The sequence below is a fragment of the Muscardinus avellanarius genome (assembly GCF_963383645.1).
Source record: "Muscardinus avellanarius genome assembly, chromosome: 3".
In the NCBI taxonomy this organism is placed as follows: Eukaryota; Metazoa; Chordata; class Mammalia; order Rodentia; family Gliridae; genus Muscardinus; species Muscardinus avellanarius.
The window spans coordinates 147,082,868-147,097,073 of record NC_137788.1 but is presented as its reverse complement, the minus strand read 5'-3'; the positions used below and the strand labels follow the sequence as shown (position 1 = coordinate 147,097,073).

The 14,206-nt window shown below is 44.4% G+C and overlaps 1 protein-coding gene across 1 annotated transcript in view; it reads right to left on the bottom strand.

The window, feature by feature from the left end:
* CRTC3 (CREB regulated transcription coactivator 3) overlaps positions 1-14,206 on the bottom strand; it is a gene marked incomplete at both ends in the record, with an annotated part of 116,344 nt that overhangs the window by 45,267 nt on the left and 56,871 nt on the right. The window contains one exon of the mRNA XM_080691684.1: positions 9,035-9,154. Within this exon, the coding sequence (XP_080547810.1) occupies positions 9,035-9,154 (120 nt within the window). The remainder of the gene's footprint in view (positions 1-9,034; positions 9,155-14,206) is intronic.

Here is a 14,206-nt window from a genome sequence, read left to right as displayed (position 1 = left end):
TGGGAGTTTGGGGTCTTTTTTCTTTTTTAATTTGGCGCTATGTATGGAACCCACGGCACTTCATGCATGCCAGGCAAGCACTCTGCCACCAACCCACATCTCTAGGCCACAGGGTTTTATTTATTTACTTATGTTTTAGGTAGTGCTTGTGGTTGTACTAGGAATTGAACACAAGAGTATTCTACCTCTGGGCTACACCTCCAGCCCTATTTTACTTTTGATTTTGAATCGGGTCTTACTAGGTTACAGACAGTTTCATTCATTGCTAAGACTGTCCTCAAATTTGCGATCCTCTGGCTTCAGCCCCCCACATACTGGGATTACAGGTGTGTGCCACTACACTCAGCTGGATGGGGGTTAACAAGCCACGGCATTCCTTCTCCATTACCTCCTCACGGAGTTAAGCTTAGCTAGTTAAGCCTAACAAGTAAGGAAGATGTGGCTATGATGGACGGAAACAGAAATGAAGTTTGAAGAACATCCCCACACTGTCCTGGGCCTCCTCTCTCTGTGCACTCCTCTTCAGTTCCTTTTTGGGCTCCACCTCCGTGGTCTGCCATCCGGGCATTTCCTGGAGTCCTGTGATTCACAGCCTCAGTCTACATCTGGAATTACTCTCCTAGGATAGGACAGGGAAAGGCACTCAGAGTCATGGTGCCAGAGGGATAGGCAGGCAGAAGCCGGGCCTCAGTGACTGCTCGTGTGGCCAGTCCCATCCTTGCCTTGCCTCCAGCCCAGCCCCCCTCAATCCACATCTCCAGCTCCAAACAGTTCTTGTGAACCCCAAGTCCATATTTCCAACTGCCTACTCAAGCTCTCCTCCAAAAGTACCCCAGATACCTCAAATTCTACCTAAAATCCAACTCACTACTCCCCACCCTCTCCTGCCTGCCATCTACCGTCGTCTCCCTCTCCCTTCTCCTTCTTCTTCTTCTGTACTGAGGATGGAACCTATTTTTTATTTTTAAACAGGGTTTCACCAAGTTGCGAAGGACCTCACTAAGTAGCTGAGGCTGGCCACGAACTCAATCCTCCTGTCTCAGCCTCCCGAATGCCAGGAGTACAAGTGTGTGCCACCACGCCTGGCTGCCCTTCTTCTTTATTTACTGGCAGTTCTTTTTTTGCAGTACTGAGGATGGAACCCAGGGGCATTCTACCTCCAAGCTACACACTCAACCCCATTTTGTATTCTTCATTTTGAAACAGAGTCTCTGAGTTGCAAAGGGCCTCAGTAAGTGGCTGAGACTGTCCATGAACTGTGATCCTCCGGTCTCTGCCTCCCAAATTCTTGTACAAGTGTGCACCACCACAACTGGCATTTACTGGCAGTTCTGAGACTGAACCCAGGGGTGCTCTACCACTGAGCCTCATTCCCAGCCCATTTATTTAGGTATTTATTTTTGTTTTGAGACAGGGTCTCACTAAGTTGACACGGTTGGCCTCCTCACCCAGTCCCTGGGATTACAGTTGTGTGCTATGGCCCTGGGCTCTCTAACCCCTTCTCATTTAATGAGGTGCCATCCACCCTGACAGTCAAGTTGGGGTGTCAGAGTCATCGCAGTCTCTCCCTCCCCAAGTCCCTGCAGTCAACAGAGGAAAACACTTCTGGAGTCCAATACATAGACAAGGGCCTCCACTCTTCACAGTTCACCACCGGGGAGTGTTGAGATCTTCTGGGAAGGAGGAGAGTATTCTACTTCCTGTTGATAAGGGAGGACATGTGCTGGCCACTTACCAGCAGTGGGTGGGGTTACTGAGCCACAAACGCTCAAAACAAGTTCCACCATGCCTTTTTCTGTGCTGCCTGACTCGCCAAGTTCTGGCTTCCGGTCTTCAGAAGATGACTACCTGGGCAGGCGTGGGAACCACCTCAGAGAGATGCCCTGGAGGCAGTCATTTTTTTCTCCTACCCTCTGGAACTCTGTGTTCTGCCAGGAGAGTTTGCAGGGCAGGCCTGTGACCTTCGGTGCAGCTGGCAGAGTAAGTGGACTGAGTCTGCTTAAGAGAACCCACCCACCAAGACCAAGTTCAGAGTCAGATTTAACATACAAAACTGGTCACAATTTGGTTCCTTCCTCATTTCTCAGCCATATCTTTACTGCTACTCTTCTTTCTTTTTTCTTTCTTTCTTTTTTTTTTTTGTGGATCTGGGGATGGAACCCAGAGGTATCTGACCTCCGAGCTACACCCCCTGCCCAATTTTTTATTCTTTATTTTTGAAACAGGGTCTCACTGAGTTGCAGAGGGCTTCACTGAGTAGCTGAGGCTGTCTGTGAACCACGATCCTCCTGTCTCAGCCTCCCGAATGCTGGGATTACAAGCGTGCGCCACCACGCCCAGCTTACTCTTCTTATAATACATCTTTTTTCTTTCTTTCTTTTTGTGGTACTGGGGGTTGAACCCAAGGAGATTCTTCCTCTGAGTCACACCTCCAGCCCTACTTTATTTTATTTATTTTTCAGGTCTGGGGATGGAACCCAGGGGCATTCTACCTCTGAGCTATACCCCTGCCCTATTTTTTATTCTTTTTCATTTGAAACAGGGTCTCACTAAGTTGCAGAGGGCCTCACTAATTAGTTGAGGCTGTCCGTGAACCACAATCCTCCTGCCTCAGCCTCCCGAATGCTGGGATTACAAGCGTGCACCACCATGCCCGGCTCTCTATTTTATTTTTTATGTTAAAGCAGGATCTAACGCGGTTGATGAGAGTCTCATTTAAGTTGCTGATACTGGTCTCAAACCTGTGATTATCCTGTGTCAATATCCCAAGTACTGGGACTACAGGTACGCACCACCATGCCCATATGCCTAGCAGAGATAGACACTGGGATGAAGAGACAGGGAGGGGGTGAAGAGAGAGAGAGGAAAGGAGGGAGGGAGGGAGCAAGGGAGAGAGGGAGAGAGAGAGAGAGAGAGAGAGAGAGAGAGAGAGAGAGAGAGAGAGAATATGAATGTGTGTATGTGTGTGTGTGTGTATGGTTCTGGGGATTGAACCCAAAGGCATTCTACCTCTGAGCTATACCACCAGCCCTATTTTTTAATCTTCATTTTGAAACAGGGTCTCACTAAATTGTGGAGGGCCTCACTAAGCAGCTGAGGCTGGCCTTGAACATGGGCTCTTTCTGTCTCAGCCTCCCAAGTACTGGGATTACAAGCATACGCCACCACACTTGGCTTAGAATACATCTTGAAGTCAAACTTCAAGGGAGGTATACAAGTGGAATCCTATTTATTTATTTATTTGTATTGGTAATTTAACAGAGGAGCATTCTACCTCTGAGCTACACTCCCATCCTTTTTTATTTTTTATGATAAGGCAGGGTGTCACTGATTTGCTGAAACTGGCCTCAAACCTGTGATCCTCCTGTCTCAGCCTCCCAAGTACTGGGATTATATTGTTCTTGAATGAGATATTTTTGAGTCTGTATCTTTCTGTTTCTCTCAGTCTGAGAGTGGCAAAAAAGTCACATGAAGAATTTTATGGTCAGAATATTTTCCCCACAAAACTCTAAAGACTACTGTTTTCTTGTCCTTTGAGATGATATGGGTTATAGGTAAAAAGTGAATTTTGTGATAACATAGGATTTGAAAACCCTGGGTTAAAGATAATAATTTTCTTAACTCCAGGGCTTTTTTGAGTCCTACCATGTACTGTGTGTACTGTGAGGTTCTAAGAGGGGAGAGGGAGCATGGTGTTTCTCAATTTTAGTGACCATTTTTTCCCTCTTGGTACTAGGTATGAAACCCAGGAGGACATTTTACCTCCAAGGGACACCCCAGCCTTATTTTATTTTGAAACAGGGTTTCACTAATTTGCGGAGGGCCTCACTAAGTATCTGAGGCTGGCTGTGAACCAATAATCCTCCTGCCTCAGCCTTGCAAGTACTGGGATAACAAGCTTGCACCACCATGCCCAGCTCAGACGATGCATTTTAAAAAAAAAAGTGTCCTATAAATCTGTGCTTTAAATTTTCCATCTTGTTGTGATACCTACTCAGAGGAGAGCCCATCCTAACTCAGCAGGTCTGAGGTCTCTCTTCAGTACCACTCACACTGGTGAGCTCTCCACTCTGTTTGAAAACTTTATAAACATTTGTTCTCCTTTTCAAAAGGAGATCTCCTTTAGAAGATATTTTCTATGATTCGCTCGTGTATCCTCTTCTTTCTCGATGCATTATCCATAGGACAAAAAGAATATGCGATTTGTTTAAATGTATGGCAATAGTACAGACACTCAACAAGATGGCACCTGGGGTGCAGCACATCTGCTGCCCTGGAGAAGCGAGGCTTGAGGAGCGGCCGGAGGAGCAGACAGCTGCAGAAAGGGGGAAGAATTTCTAGCCGGAGCTGGCTCCCCAGGCCTCTAGCCAGGCCCCAGCCGTTGCTTGTAAAAGCCGCCGTGCCAGCAGCACAGCCTACAGCTCCAGCCTCTCTGCAGCGGCCGCCCACTGCAGAAGGAATCTCTTCTGAGACCTCCTGTTGTGCTGCCCACTCTGGGATGAAACGAGGGCATTTGTTTGTTGGTCAATGTTCTTTTCTGTGTGTGTGGTACTGGGATTAAACCTAGAGGCATTCTACCTCTGAACCACACCTACAGCCCTATTTTTCATTTATTTTTATATTTATTTATTGATTGCTTGATTGTAGTACTGGGGATAGAACTCAGGGGCATTCTACCTCCGAGCTATACCACTAGCCTTATTTTTTATTCTTTATTTTGAAACAGGGTCTCACTGAGTTGCAAAGAGCCTCACTAGGTAGTAGCTGAGGCTGTCCTCGAACTGCGATCCTCCAGTCTCAGCCTCCCCAATGCTGAGATTCAAGCATGGGCCTCCATGCCTGGCTTATTTTTACTTTTTTGAAACATGTTCTTACTAAGTTGATGAGTCTATTTGCTGAGACTGTCCTTGAACCTGCAATCGCCCTGTCTCATTCTCCCAAGTACTAGGATTATAGGTGTATGCCACCATGCTCAGCCTCAAAGTTTGTTTCATTTGGGACCACTGTATCTCTGGATTAAACCCTTATCTAAGCCAATCTGCCTCTCCTTAAATAACACCAACACAAAACACAACTGAAAATTCTGAATACATCTGTCTGTATCAACAAATGTTCAAACCAATTTTCATACTTTAAAATAATAAAATTCATTAAAAAGGCAATACACAAATATGAAAAAAATAATTTAAATGAATTATTTCACAATCAACATAATGCAATCCATGAAAAAACAGGCTTCAGTTCCCCCTCCACGTTCTCCTGAATCAACTAACACATTTGATGTAAAACCATCATCCCACTTTTATGTTTCACTTGGGGCTCATGGTCCCCTGACTAATCAAAAGAGACTCATTTCTTCTCTAGCGGGTAACCATAGAATAAGTCTTTTTTTGCATTAGCAAATGTTCAGTCCCAGCTGGGCGTGGTTGCGAATGCTTGTTATCCCTGCATTTAGGAGGCTGAGACAGGAGGACTGCAGCTTACAGCCAGCCTCAGTTACTTAATGAGGCCCTCTGCAACTCATTGAGACCCTGTTTCAAAATAAAGAATAAAAAATGGGGCTGGGGGTGTAGCTCAGAGGTAAAATACCCTTGGGTTCCATCCCCAGTACTGTAAAAAAAAAAAAAAAATTTAAAAATGTTCAGTCCCAGGACCCCAAATTAGGGGCTTTGGAGGAGCCCAGAAAGAGAGAACTCCTGGACAGTGACAAGGCTCATGCCGGCTAGTGAATAACTCCATCAGTATACTGAATTGGTTTTGCTTCTTCCCTTAATAGCTGATGAGATTTGCTCATGTTCCCATAAGTTGACTCCTAGATAGGATCAAGTTATTTCCTAGGATACACTGCCAGAAAAAGATGGGGTGGCCTCAACACACAACATAGTTCCTCTTTCTCTATTTTTTGTGGTACTGAGGATATTTTTGTGGGTATCAGGGGCATTTTCCAAGCTACACCCCCAGCCCTGTTTTTTTTTTTTTTTAATTTGAAACAGGGTCTGGCTAGGTTACTGAAGGTCTTGCTGCGTTGTTGAGGCTGGCCTCAAACCTTCAATCCTTCTGTCTCAGCATCCCCGGCACTGGGATCACAGGCGTGCGCCACCACGCCTGGCTCTGCACACTCTCTTACAACGTACTTCAACATCCGAAGTCACTTCCCTTCGTTATTTCTGCCTCTTTGCAGTCTGTCATCTCCCAAAGGACTGTAGGCCCAACAGGGCGGGGACGATGTTTACTCATCACTGCCCCGTGCTTGAGACGGGGCTCTGTCACTAGCATCCCTTACTTCTGGCCTATCCTTTGAGTCTCACACTTCCTCCAGGACACCTCTGTTCCTGCAAGACTGGTTTGTGCTGCCCCCACCCCCTGCCCAGTGTGCTCACACCACTCAGATGCCATACTGTGCTCAGCCCTAGGGCCTTGCCCATGAGACAGGACACTGGAGAACAGGGGTGACCATGTGCCCACTGTTCCACAGACTACTGCTTCTAACACAGTTCCTGTTGGCTTCCAAAGAAATGTCACGAGTCGTTTCTAAGTGAATAAATATTCTCCTTAGCCGGGTGTGGTGGCGAACACTTGTAATTCCAACATTCAGGAGGCTGAGACAGGAGGATTGCAGGTTTGTGACCAGCCTTAGCCTCTTAGTGAGGCCCTCCGCAACTTAGTGAGACCCTGTTTCAAAATAAAGAATAAAAACTAGGGCTGGGGTGTAGCTCTGCAGTAGAATGCCCTGGGTTCCATCCCCAGCACCACTTAAAAAAAAAAAAAAATCTCCTCTTTTTTTCAATCTCATCTTTGATTCCTTTAGGTAATAAAGCTATGTATGCATGTGTGTATGTGTGAAAAAATATATATATATGGGGAAAGAGAGATCACATTCGCTTCAAAAAGTATCTGAGATCAACACACACACAAAGTAAAATGTATAATGTGAGCTGGGCATGGTGGTGCACATTTGTAATCCCAGCATTCAGAAGGCTGAGACCGGAGACAGTCTCAGCTACTTAGTGAGGCCCTTCACAACCCAGTGAGACCTTGTTTCAACAATAAAAAGACTAAAAGATAAGGCTGAGGGTGTACCTTGGAGGTACAATGCCCCTGGGTTCCGTCTCCAGTACTGCAAAAAAAAAAAGTATTATGTCATATACATAAAGAGCACCAACAAGAGAGAGAGGGAATTGAAAGATTAGATATGATATACTGTTCTATTAATCAAGCAAAGTAACAGGGTTTTTTTTATCGGGGGTGGTACTGAGGATTGAACCCAGGGGCATTCTACCTCTAGGCTACACACCCAATATCCTTTTTAAATTTTGAAACAAGCTGGGTGTGGTGGCTCACACTTGTAATCCCAGCGCTTGAGAGGCTGAGACATGAGGATTGCGCAGGTTCGAAGCCAGCCTCAGCTACTTAGTAAGGCTTTCAGCAACTTAATGAGACCCTGTTTCCAAATAAAGTAGGAAATAGGTCTGGGAGTATAGCCTGGAGGTAGAAAAGTCCCTGGATTCCATCCCCAGTACCACCAAAAAAAAATTTGAAACAAGTTCTCACTAATTGTTGAGATTAATCTTGCTAAAATTGCCGAGGTTGTCCTCAAACCTGGGCTTCTCCTGTCTCAGCCTCCCAAGTATTGGGATTACAGCTCTGCTACCACACCTGGCTGACACTCAGTCTTTTCCTTGAAAATTCCAAGCAGCTGGACAATGGTTGGATTGCCCACATGTGAGTCAGCTAAGCTGCCTTAATTCTCTTTTACCTTTTGCATTGTGTGTCAAAGTAATCACACATTCCAGAAAGAAATTCTCAAAAGCATTCATCATGTCCATTTCCCCTGTTCATGGCCACATGATGTATAAAGCCAGGAGTCAGGGCGGTCCTGTGGACCAAATGCAGTGTCTGGGGGGGAGAGAAAACAAGGTTCCCTGGAGTCCTCACCCTCCCAAACAAATTAAAGACTGAGAGAATCAAGAACAAGAAAGTGGGGGATCTCTCTGTGTGCCCACGACTCCCACAGGGTCTCTGCCGCAGGCCCCCCTGCTACCCAGTGAGCAAACGCGGGGCAGGGAGGGCAGGAGCGTGGGCCCCCGGGCTCCAGCCACAGCAGTGGGATCCTGGCAAGTCAGTCACTCTGGCACTCCACGTTCTCATGGGAAGTGAGGTTAAAAACTCAATGACCCACTGCGTTGTGAGGGCTAAGTGACATCACACTTGCCCAGCACAGCGCCGAGCAGGGGCAGGGGCTCGGTCAACATGCGTGCCCTCCCCCACTTCCTGGTGTCTAGGCTTCTACAGCCAGCTCTTCCCTCTCTGCTAGGAATCAGCTCCCTGCAGGGAGACGCGTGTGCCGAGCAGAGTGAAGGAAGACAAGCCCCTCCTGGCTTGCTGCCACGTCCTCAGCGCTGGCTGGTCACGCATGGCACCCCAGGGCCCTGCACCCTGAGCACTGGTTGGGAAGACTGGGTCCAACTCACCAGCTCCTTCCTGTGTTGCTGCTTAGCAACAGAGCTCGGTGACAAGTACACATCACTGTATCAGAATTCCCCCAAACAGCAAGTTTATATTTTGTCATTTATCAAGTTCGAAAGTCTGTAAGTAGAAACTCATATGCAGGTTCTTTCTTAAGTACCAAAAGCTGGTCAGCAGGTCAACCAAAATACAAATGTCATAAATCCATCTATTCATTTTTGTGAGTGGGACAAACCTCTCTAACTTGATTAAGAATCAGGCTTACCTCTGACTTTGCCAATTTCTGAAGAGAATAATGCCGACGCTGGCAATGGGGCCAAATCTCAAGTTGCTCATGCTCAGTTTTTGCATTAAGGCGGCCTTCATCGGCGCCTTCGTAAACACCTGCCACAGCCCCAGAGGGTGGTGTGGAGATGTTCCTGGTTTCCAACCAATCTACTTTTACAGCCTCCATTCCTCAGCTAAATGAAGACTCTGAGGTCACAGGAGAACCACAGGGAAGACAAATCCTGAAAACCTTTCAAACATTTCAAGACATACACACCCCTCAGACAGTGAAAAAGGATATCTGCCGTGCTGGCTTGTCCCCGGGCCTCCGGTGCAGTGGGTGGAAGCGGTTCCTGGCTGGCCTCTCCACCAGCCCATGATGGCGGGTTCCTCGAACATTATCAGCTTGATGAAAGGATGGCTGCAGAGAAAAGTGAAGGAGTTGGCCTCTGGCCATGAAGCTACCACCCCTCAAGAACAGCAACCCACAGTGACAGATGAAAAGGCGGAGTTTGTAAGTTTACTATGATATATTAGTATGCTTCGGTCAAGGTAAATAAAATAATGTAGCAAGTGGCTCTATTTCTACATAATTATAGAATGATCCCCAGCAACTTTGTGAAAGCCTCAGTAACTTAATTAGACTCTATCTCAAAATAAAAAGTAAAACAGGGCTGAGGGCACAACTCAGAGGTAGAAAGCCCCTGGGTTCAACCTCCAGTACAAAAAATGAAAATAGTTCTAGCTGGGCATGGTAGCTCATGCCTGTTCTAATCCTAGCTACTCACAAAGCTGAAGCAGGAGGATCACAAGTTTAAGGACAGCCTGGGCAACTTAAAGAGACCCTGTCTCAAAACAAACAATAAAAAGATGTGGGTAGCCGGGCGTGGTGGCACACGCTTGTTAATCCCTGCACTTGGGAGGCTGAGACAGAAGGATCACGCAGGTTCTAAGCCAGCCTCAGCTGGCTTAAGAGACCCTGTTTCCAAATAAAATATAAAATAGGTCTGAGAGTGTAGCCTGGAGGTAGAAGGCCCCTGGGTCCCATTCCCAGTAACACACACACACACACACACACACACACACACACACACCAAAAAAAAAAAAAAAAGATGTGGGGATGTAGCTTAGTGATAGAGCAGCCCTGGGTCCAATCCATAGTCACATGTACACACATGCACACAACAGTTTTGGTGTGTTAACAGAAAAAAAATAGAGCCGGGCGTGGTGGTGCACACTTGTATCGCAGTATTTGGGAGGCTGAGACAGGAAGATTGTGCAGGTTCGCTGCCAGTGTTTCAAGATTAGCAGAATCTTTAAAAATTTATGAATACTAAGCCAGCACTAGAGAAAATTTAAATAAATAACTCATGAAGAAGAAAAATGAAGCAAATTTCAGAATCAGAGAATAGATGAATTCAATCAGCAGGGCAACTAAGCAAAGAAGAAATAACATTAAACAGAATATAGAACACAAAATGTCAGGAAACAAAAACCATGCTTCAATAATAACACTGAACATTAAAGGGCTTAACTCACTAATTAAAAAGACATAGACAGCCAGGCGTGGTGGCACACGCTTGTAATCCCCGCGCTTGGGAGGCTGAGATAGGAGGATCACAGAGGTTCGAAGCCAGCCTCAGCTACTTAGTGAGACAGTGTTTCCAAATAAAGTATAAAATAGGTGTGGGAGTATAGCCCTGAAGTAGAAAGCCTCTGGGTTCTACCCCAGTACCACCAAAAAAAAAAAAAAAAACATAGACTGGCAATGTGGATTAAAATACATAATCCAAATATATGCTGCTTGCAATAAACTCACCTTACGGCCAAAGATATTCAGACTAAAAGTGAAAGGATAAAAAAATATATATCATTGCTAATGAAGACCAGAAACGAGGAGGGGTAGAAATGTTAATATCCATTAAAACAGACTTTATGCTAAAACATATCAGAAGAAACAAAGCAGGGCACTTCCTTTTACTCAAAGGAACAATTCAGCATGAAGATATAAAGAGAGTAAATGTTCATGTCCATTTGTAAAACAAACCCTTCAGGATATCAGATCTCAAATAGACCCAAATACAGTAATATCAGTAGACTTCAAGACACAACTCATGCCACTAGATCAATCTTCAAGGCAAAACATGAGTAAAGACTCTTCAGAACTAAAGAAAACTATAGGCCAAATGGACCTAATAGACATATATTCTGAATATTTCAATCAGGAACAGCAGAATATCATTAATCTCAGAAGCCCATGGAACCTTCTCCAAAATACACCACACCCTGGGCCACAAAGCAAGCACCAGCAAATTCAAAAGATTTAATGTAATTCCCTGCATCTTTTCAGATAACAATGAAATAAAAGTAGAAATCAACAACAGGAAGACCAAAAGAAACTATTCAAATACATGGATTTTGTATGATACACTATTGAATGAGGAGTGGGTAAGATCAGAAATAAGGGGAGAAATAGAGAAATTCCTGGAATTAAATGAAAATAGAGACAAAACATTCCAATATCTATGGGATACTTTGAAAGCAGTTTTAAGAGGAAAGTTAACAGCACTGAGTGCCCACATAAGAAAAACAGAGAGGCCGGGCGTGGTGGGCACGCTTGTAATCCCCGCACTTGGGAGGCAGAGACAGGAGGATCGCGCAGGTTCGAAGCCAGCCTCGCTGGTTTAAGAGACCCTGTTTCCAAATAAAAATATAAAATAGGCCTGGGAGTGCAGCCTGGAGGTAGAAGGGTTCCATCCCCAGTACCACTAAAAAAAAAAAAAAAAAAGAAAGAAAAAGAAAAAGAAAAAGAGAGGTGTCAAGTAAACCACCTAATGACACATCTTAAGGACTTAGAAAAACAGCAACAGTTTAATTCCAAAGCCAGCAGAAGGCAGAAAATAATTATTTTATTTATTTTTTTATTTTTTTTGGTGGTACTGGGGTTCCTGGAAGCCCTTCTACCTCCGGGCTACACTCCCAGACCTATTTTTACATTTTTTATTTGGAAACAGGGTCTCCTAAGCCAGCGCGCATGGCTGGCTTTGAACCTGCGCGATCCTCCTGTCTCTGCCTCCCAAGCACGGGGATTACAAGCCTGCGCCACCACGCCTGGCAGAAAATAATTAAAATCAGAGCAGAAATAAATAAAATAGAGAATAAAAAACAACCTGAGTTCAATCTCTCAAACCACACAGAAAAGGATAAAGACTTATACCCAGATCACTTAACTGACTTATTATTTTTATTTTTATTTTTTATTTTTGGTGGTACTGGGGTTCCTGGAAGCCCTTCTACCTCCGGGCTACACTCCCACGGGCTACACTCCCAGACCTATTTTATACTTTTTATTTGGAAACAGGGTCTCTTAAGCCAGCGCAGCTGGCTTCGAACCTGCGCGATCCTCCTGTCTCTGCCTCCCAAGCCCAAAATTACAAGCGTGCGCCACCACGCCCGGCCTTAACTGACTTATTATGTTGACATTTAAGTTGGCAATACTTGAGTTAATGAGGAAAAAAGAGACACTGCTTAAATACAATAGATCACATGCAGTTCACTGTTTCCCAAAGGCTACAAATGAAAGTATAAACACACTCAAGATAAATTCATGGTTAACAAATCAAAAGTCCTTTGTAGTTTTTTTTTTTGTGTGTGTGTGTGTGTGTGTGTGTGTGTGTGTGTGTGTGTGTCTGTGGGGGTGGGTGGATACTGGGGATTGAACCCTGGGGCATTCTATCTTTGAGCTATATTCCAGCCCTATTTTATTTTTATTTTGAAATAAGGTCTCGCTAGGTTGATGAGAGTTCATTCACTATTTGTTGAGGCTGTCCTCAAACCTACAATCCTCTTGACTCAGCCTTTCAGGTACTGGGATTAGAGGTATGTCCCACTATGCCTGGCTCAAAAATTCTTTGTGAATCAATGCCTGTAGTATATTTCTTGACATTTCTGAAACTGTATCATAAAGGGCAACCTTATTATCAAAGATATAATTCTAGCCTGGGCCACCAAATATCACACATCAGGGCAATAAATATACATCAATATGTAATATATGTGTGCTAAAAATAGATTTTATTTCTCTACCATCCCCAGTTTTATTATGGTAACATGGCAAATAAAAATAGTGCATATTGCCGGGTGTGGTGGTGCACGCTTGCAATCCCTGCACTTGGGAGGCTGAGACAGGAGGATCGCACAGGTTCGAAGCCAGCCTCAGCTACTTAGTGAGGCTCTCAGCAACTTCGTGAGACCCTGTTTCCAAATAAAGTATAAAATAGGGCTGGGGGTGTAGCCCAGAGGTTGAAAGCCTCTGAGTTCCACCCCCTAGTACCACACACACACACACACACACAAGTGTATATCTACAGTGCACAATGTGATGTTTTGATATATGTATACATTGGGTAATTACTAGATGAAGCAAATTAACATTCCATCAGCTCACATACTTCGCATTTTAAACAGATCTTCTTTCAGGCAAATTGGATCATATATAAAATAGTTAGCTGTTGGGTGTGGTGGCACATGCTTGTAATCCAGTACATGAGAGGCTGAGACAAAGGATGGCAGGTTCTCATCTAGCCTCAGCAACTTAGTGAGGCCCTCTCAAATTGTGAGACCCTATTTGAAAATAAAGAATAAAAAACAGGGCTGAGGTGTACCTTGGAGGTAGAATGGCCCTGGGTTCAATCCCCAGTACCACCACCAAAAAAAAAAAAAAGATTCTGGATTGAAAGAGATTAGGGAGACATAGACATAGCTGGGAAATTCTGAATAAAATTTGTAGGGTAGATGACACACCTATTAATTTATAACTTCCAGTATTTTATCACTATAGGGTGGTTATTATATAAAAGAATTCCTTCTTCCTAAGAGGCACAACACGTATATGCACATACCTTAAGAAAAGAGAAAGGCATGGGGTAAAATGTGAGCAAATTTAATCGAAGAGTATACACAAAATTATTCTATTCTTGCAAAGTTTGACATTCTTTCAAAATAAAATATTTAAAATTCTAAAATATGATAAAGGTACAGATCTTTGACTTCAAAATCATTTTTTTTGTGTGTGTGTGTGGTACTGGGGATTGAACCTAGGAGCATTGTATCTCCAAGCTACATACCCAGCCAGATTTTTTTTTTTTTTTTGGTGGTACTGGGGATGGAACCCAGGGCATTCTACCTCCAAGCTATACCTCCAGTTCTATTTTTTAGTCTTTAGTTTTTGAAACAGGGTCTCAATGAGTTTCAAAGGGCCTCACTAAGTAGCTGAGGTTGTATGCGAACTGTGATCCTCTAGCCTCCACCTCCCAAATTCTGGGATTACAAGTGTGTGCCACCACACCTAACTTCCAGACTTTTTTTTTTTTTGTGTGTGTGTGGTACTGGGGGTGGAACCCAGAGGCTTTCTACCTCCGGGCTATACTCCCAGACCTATTTTATATTTTATTTGGAAACAGGGTCTCACTAA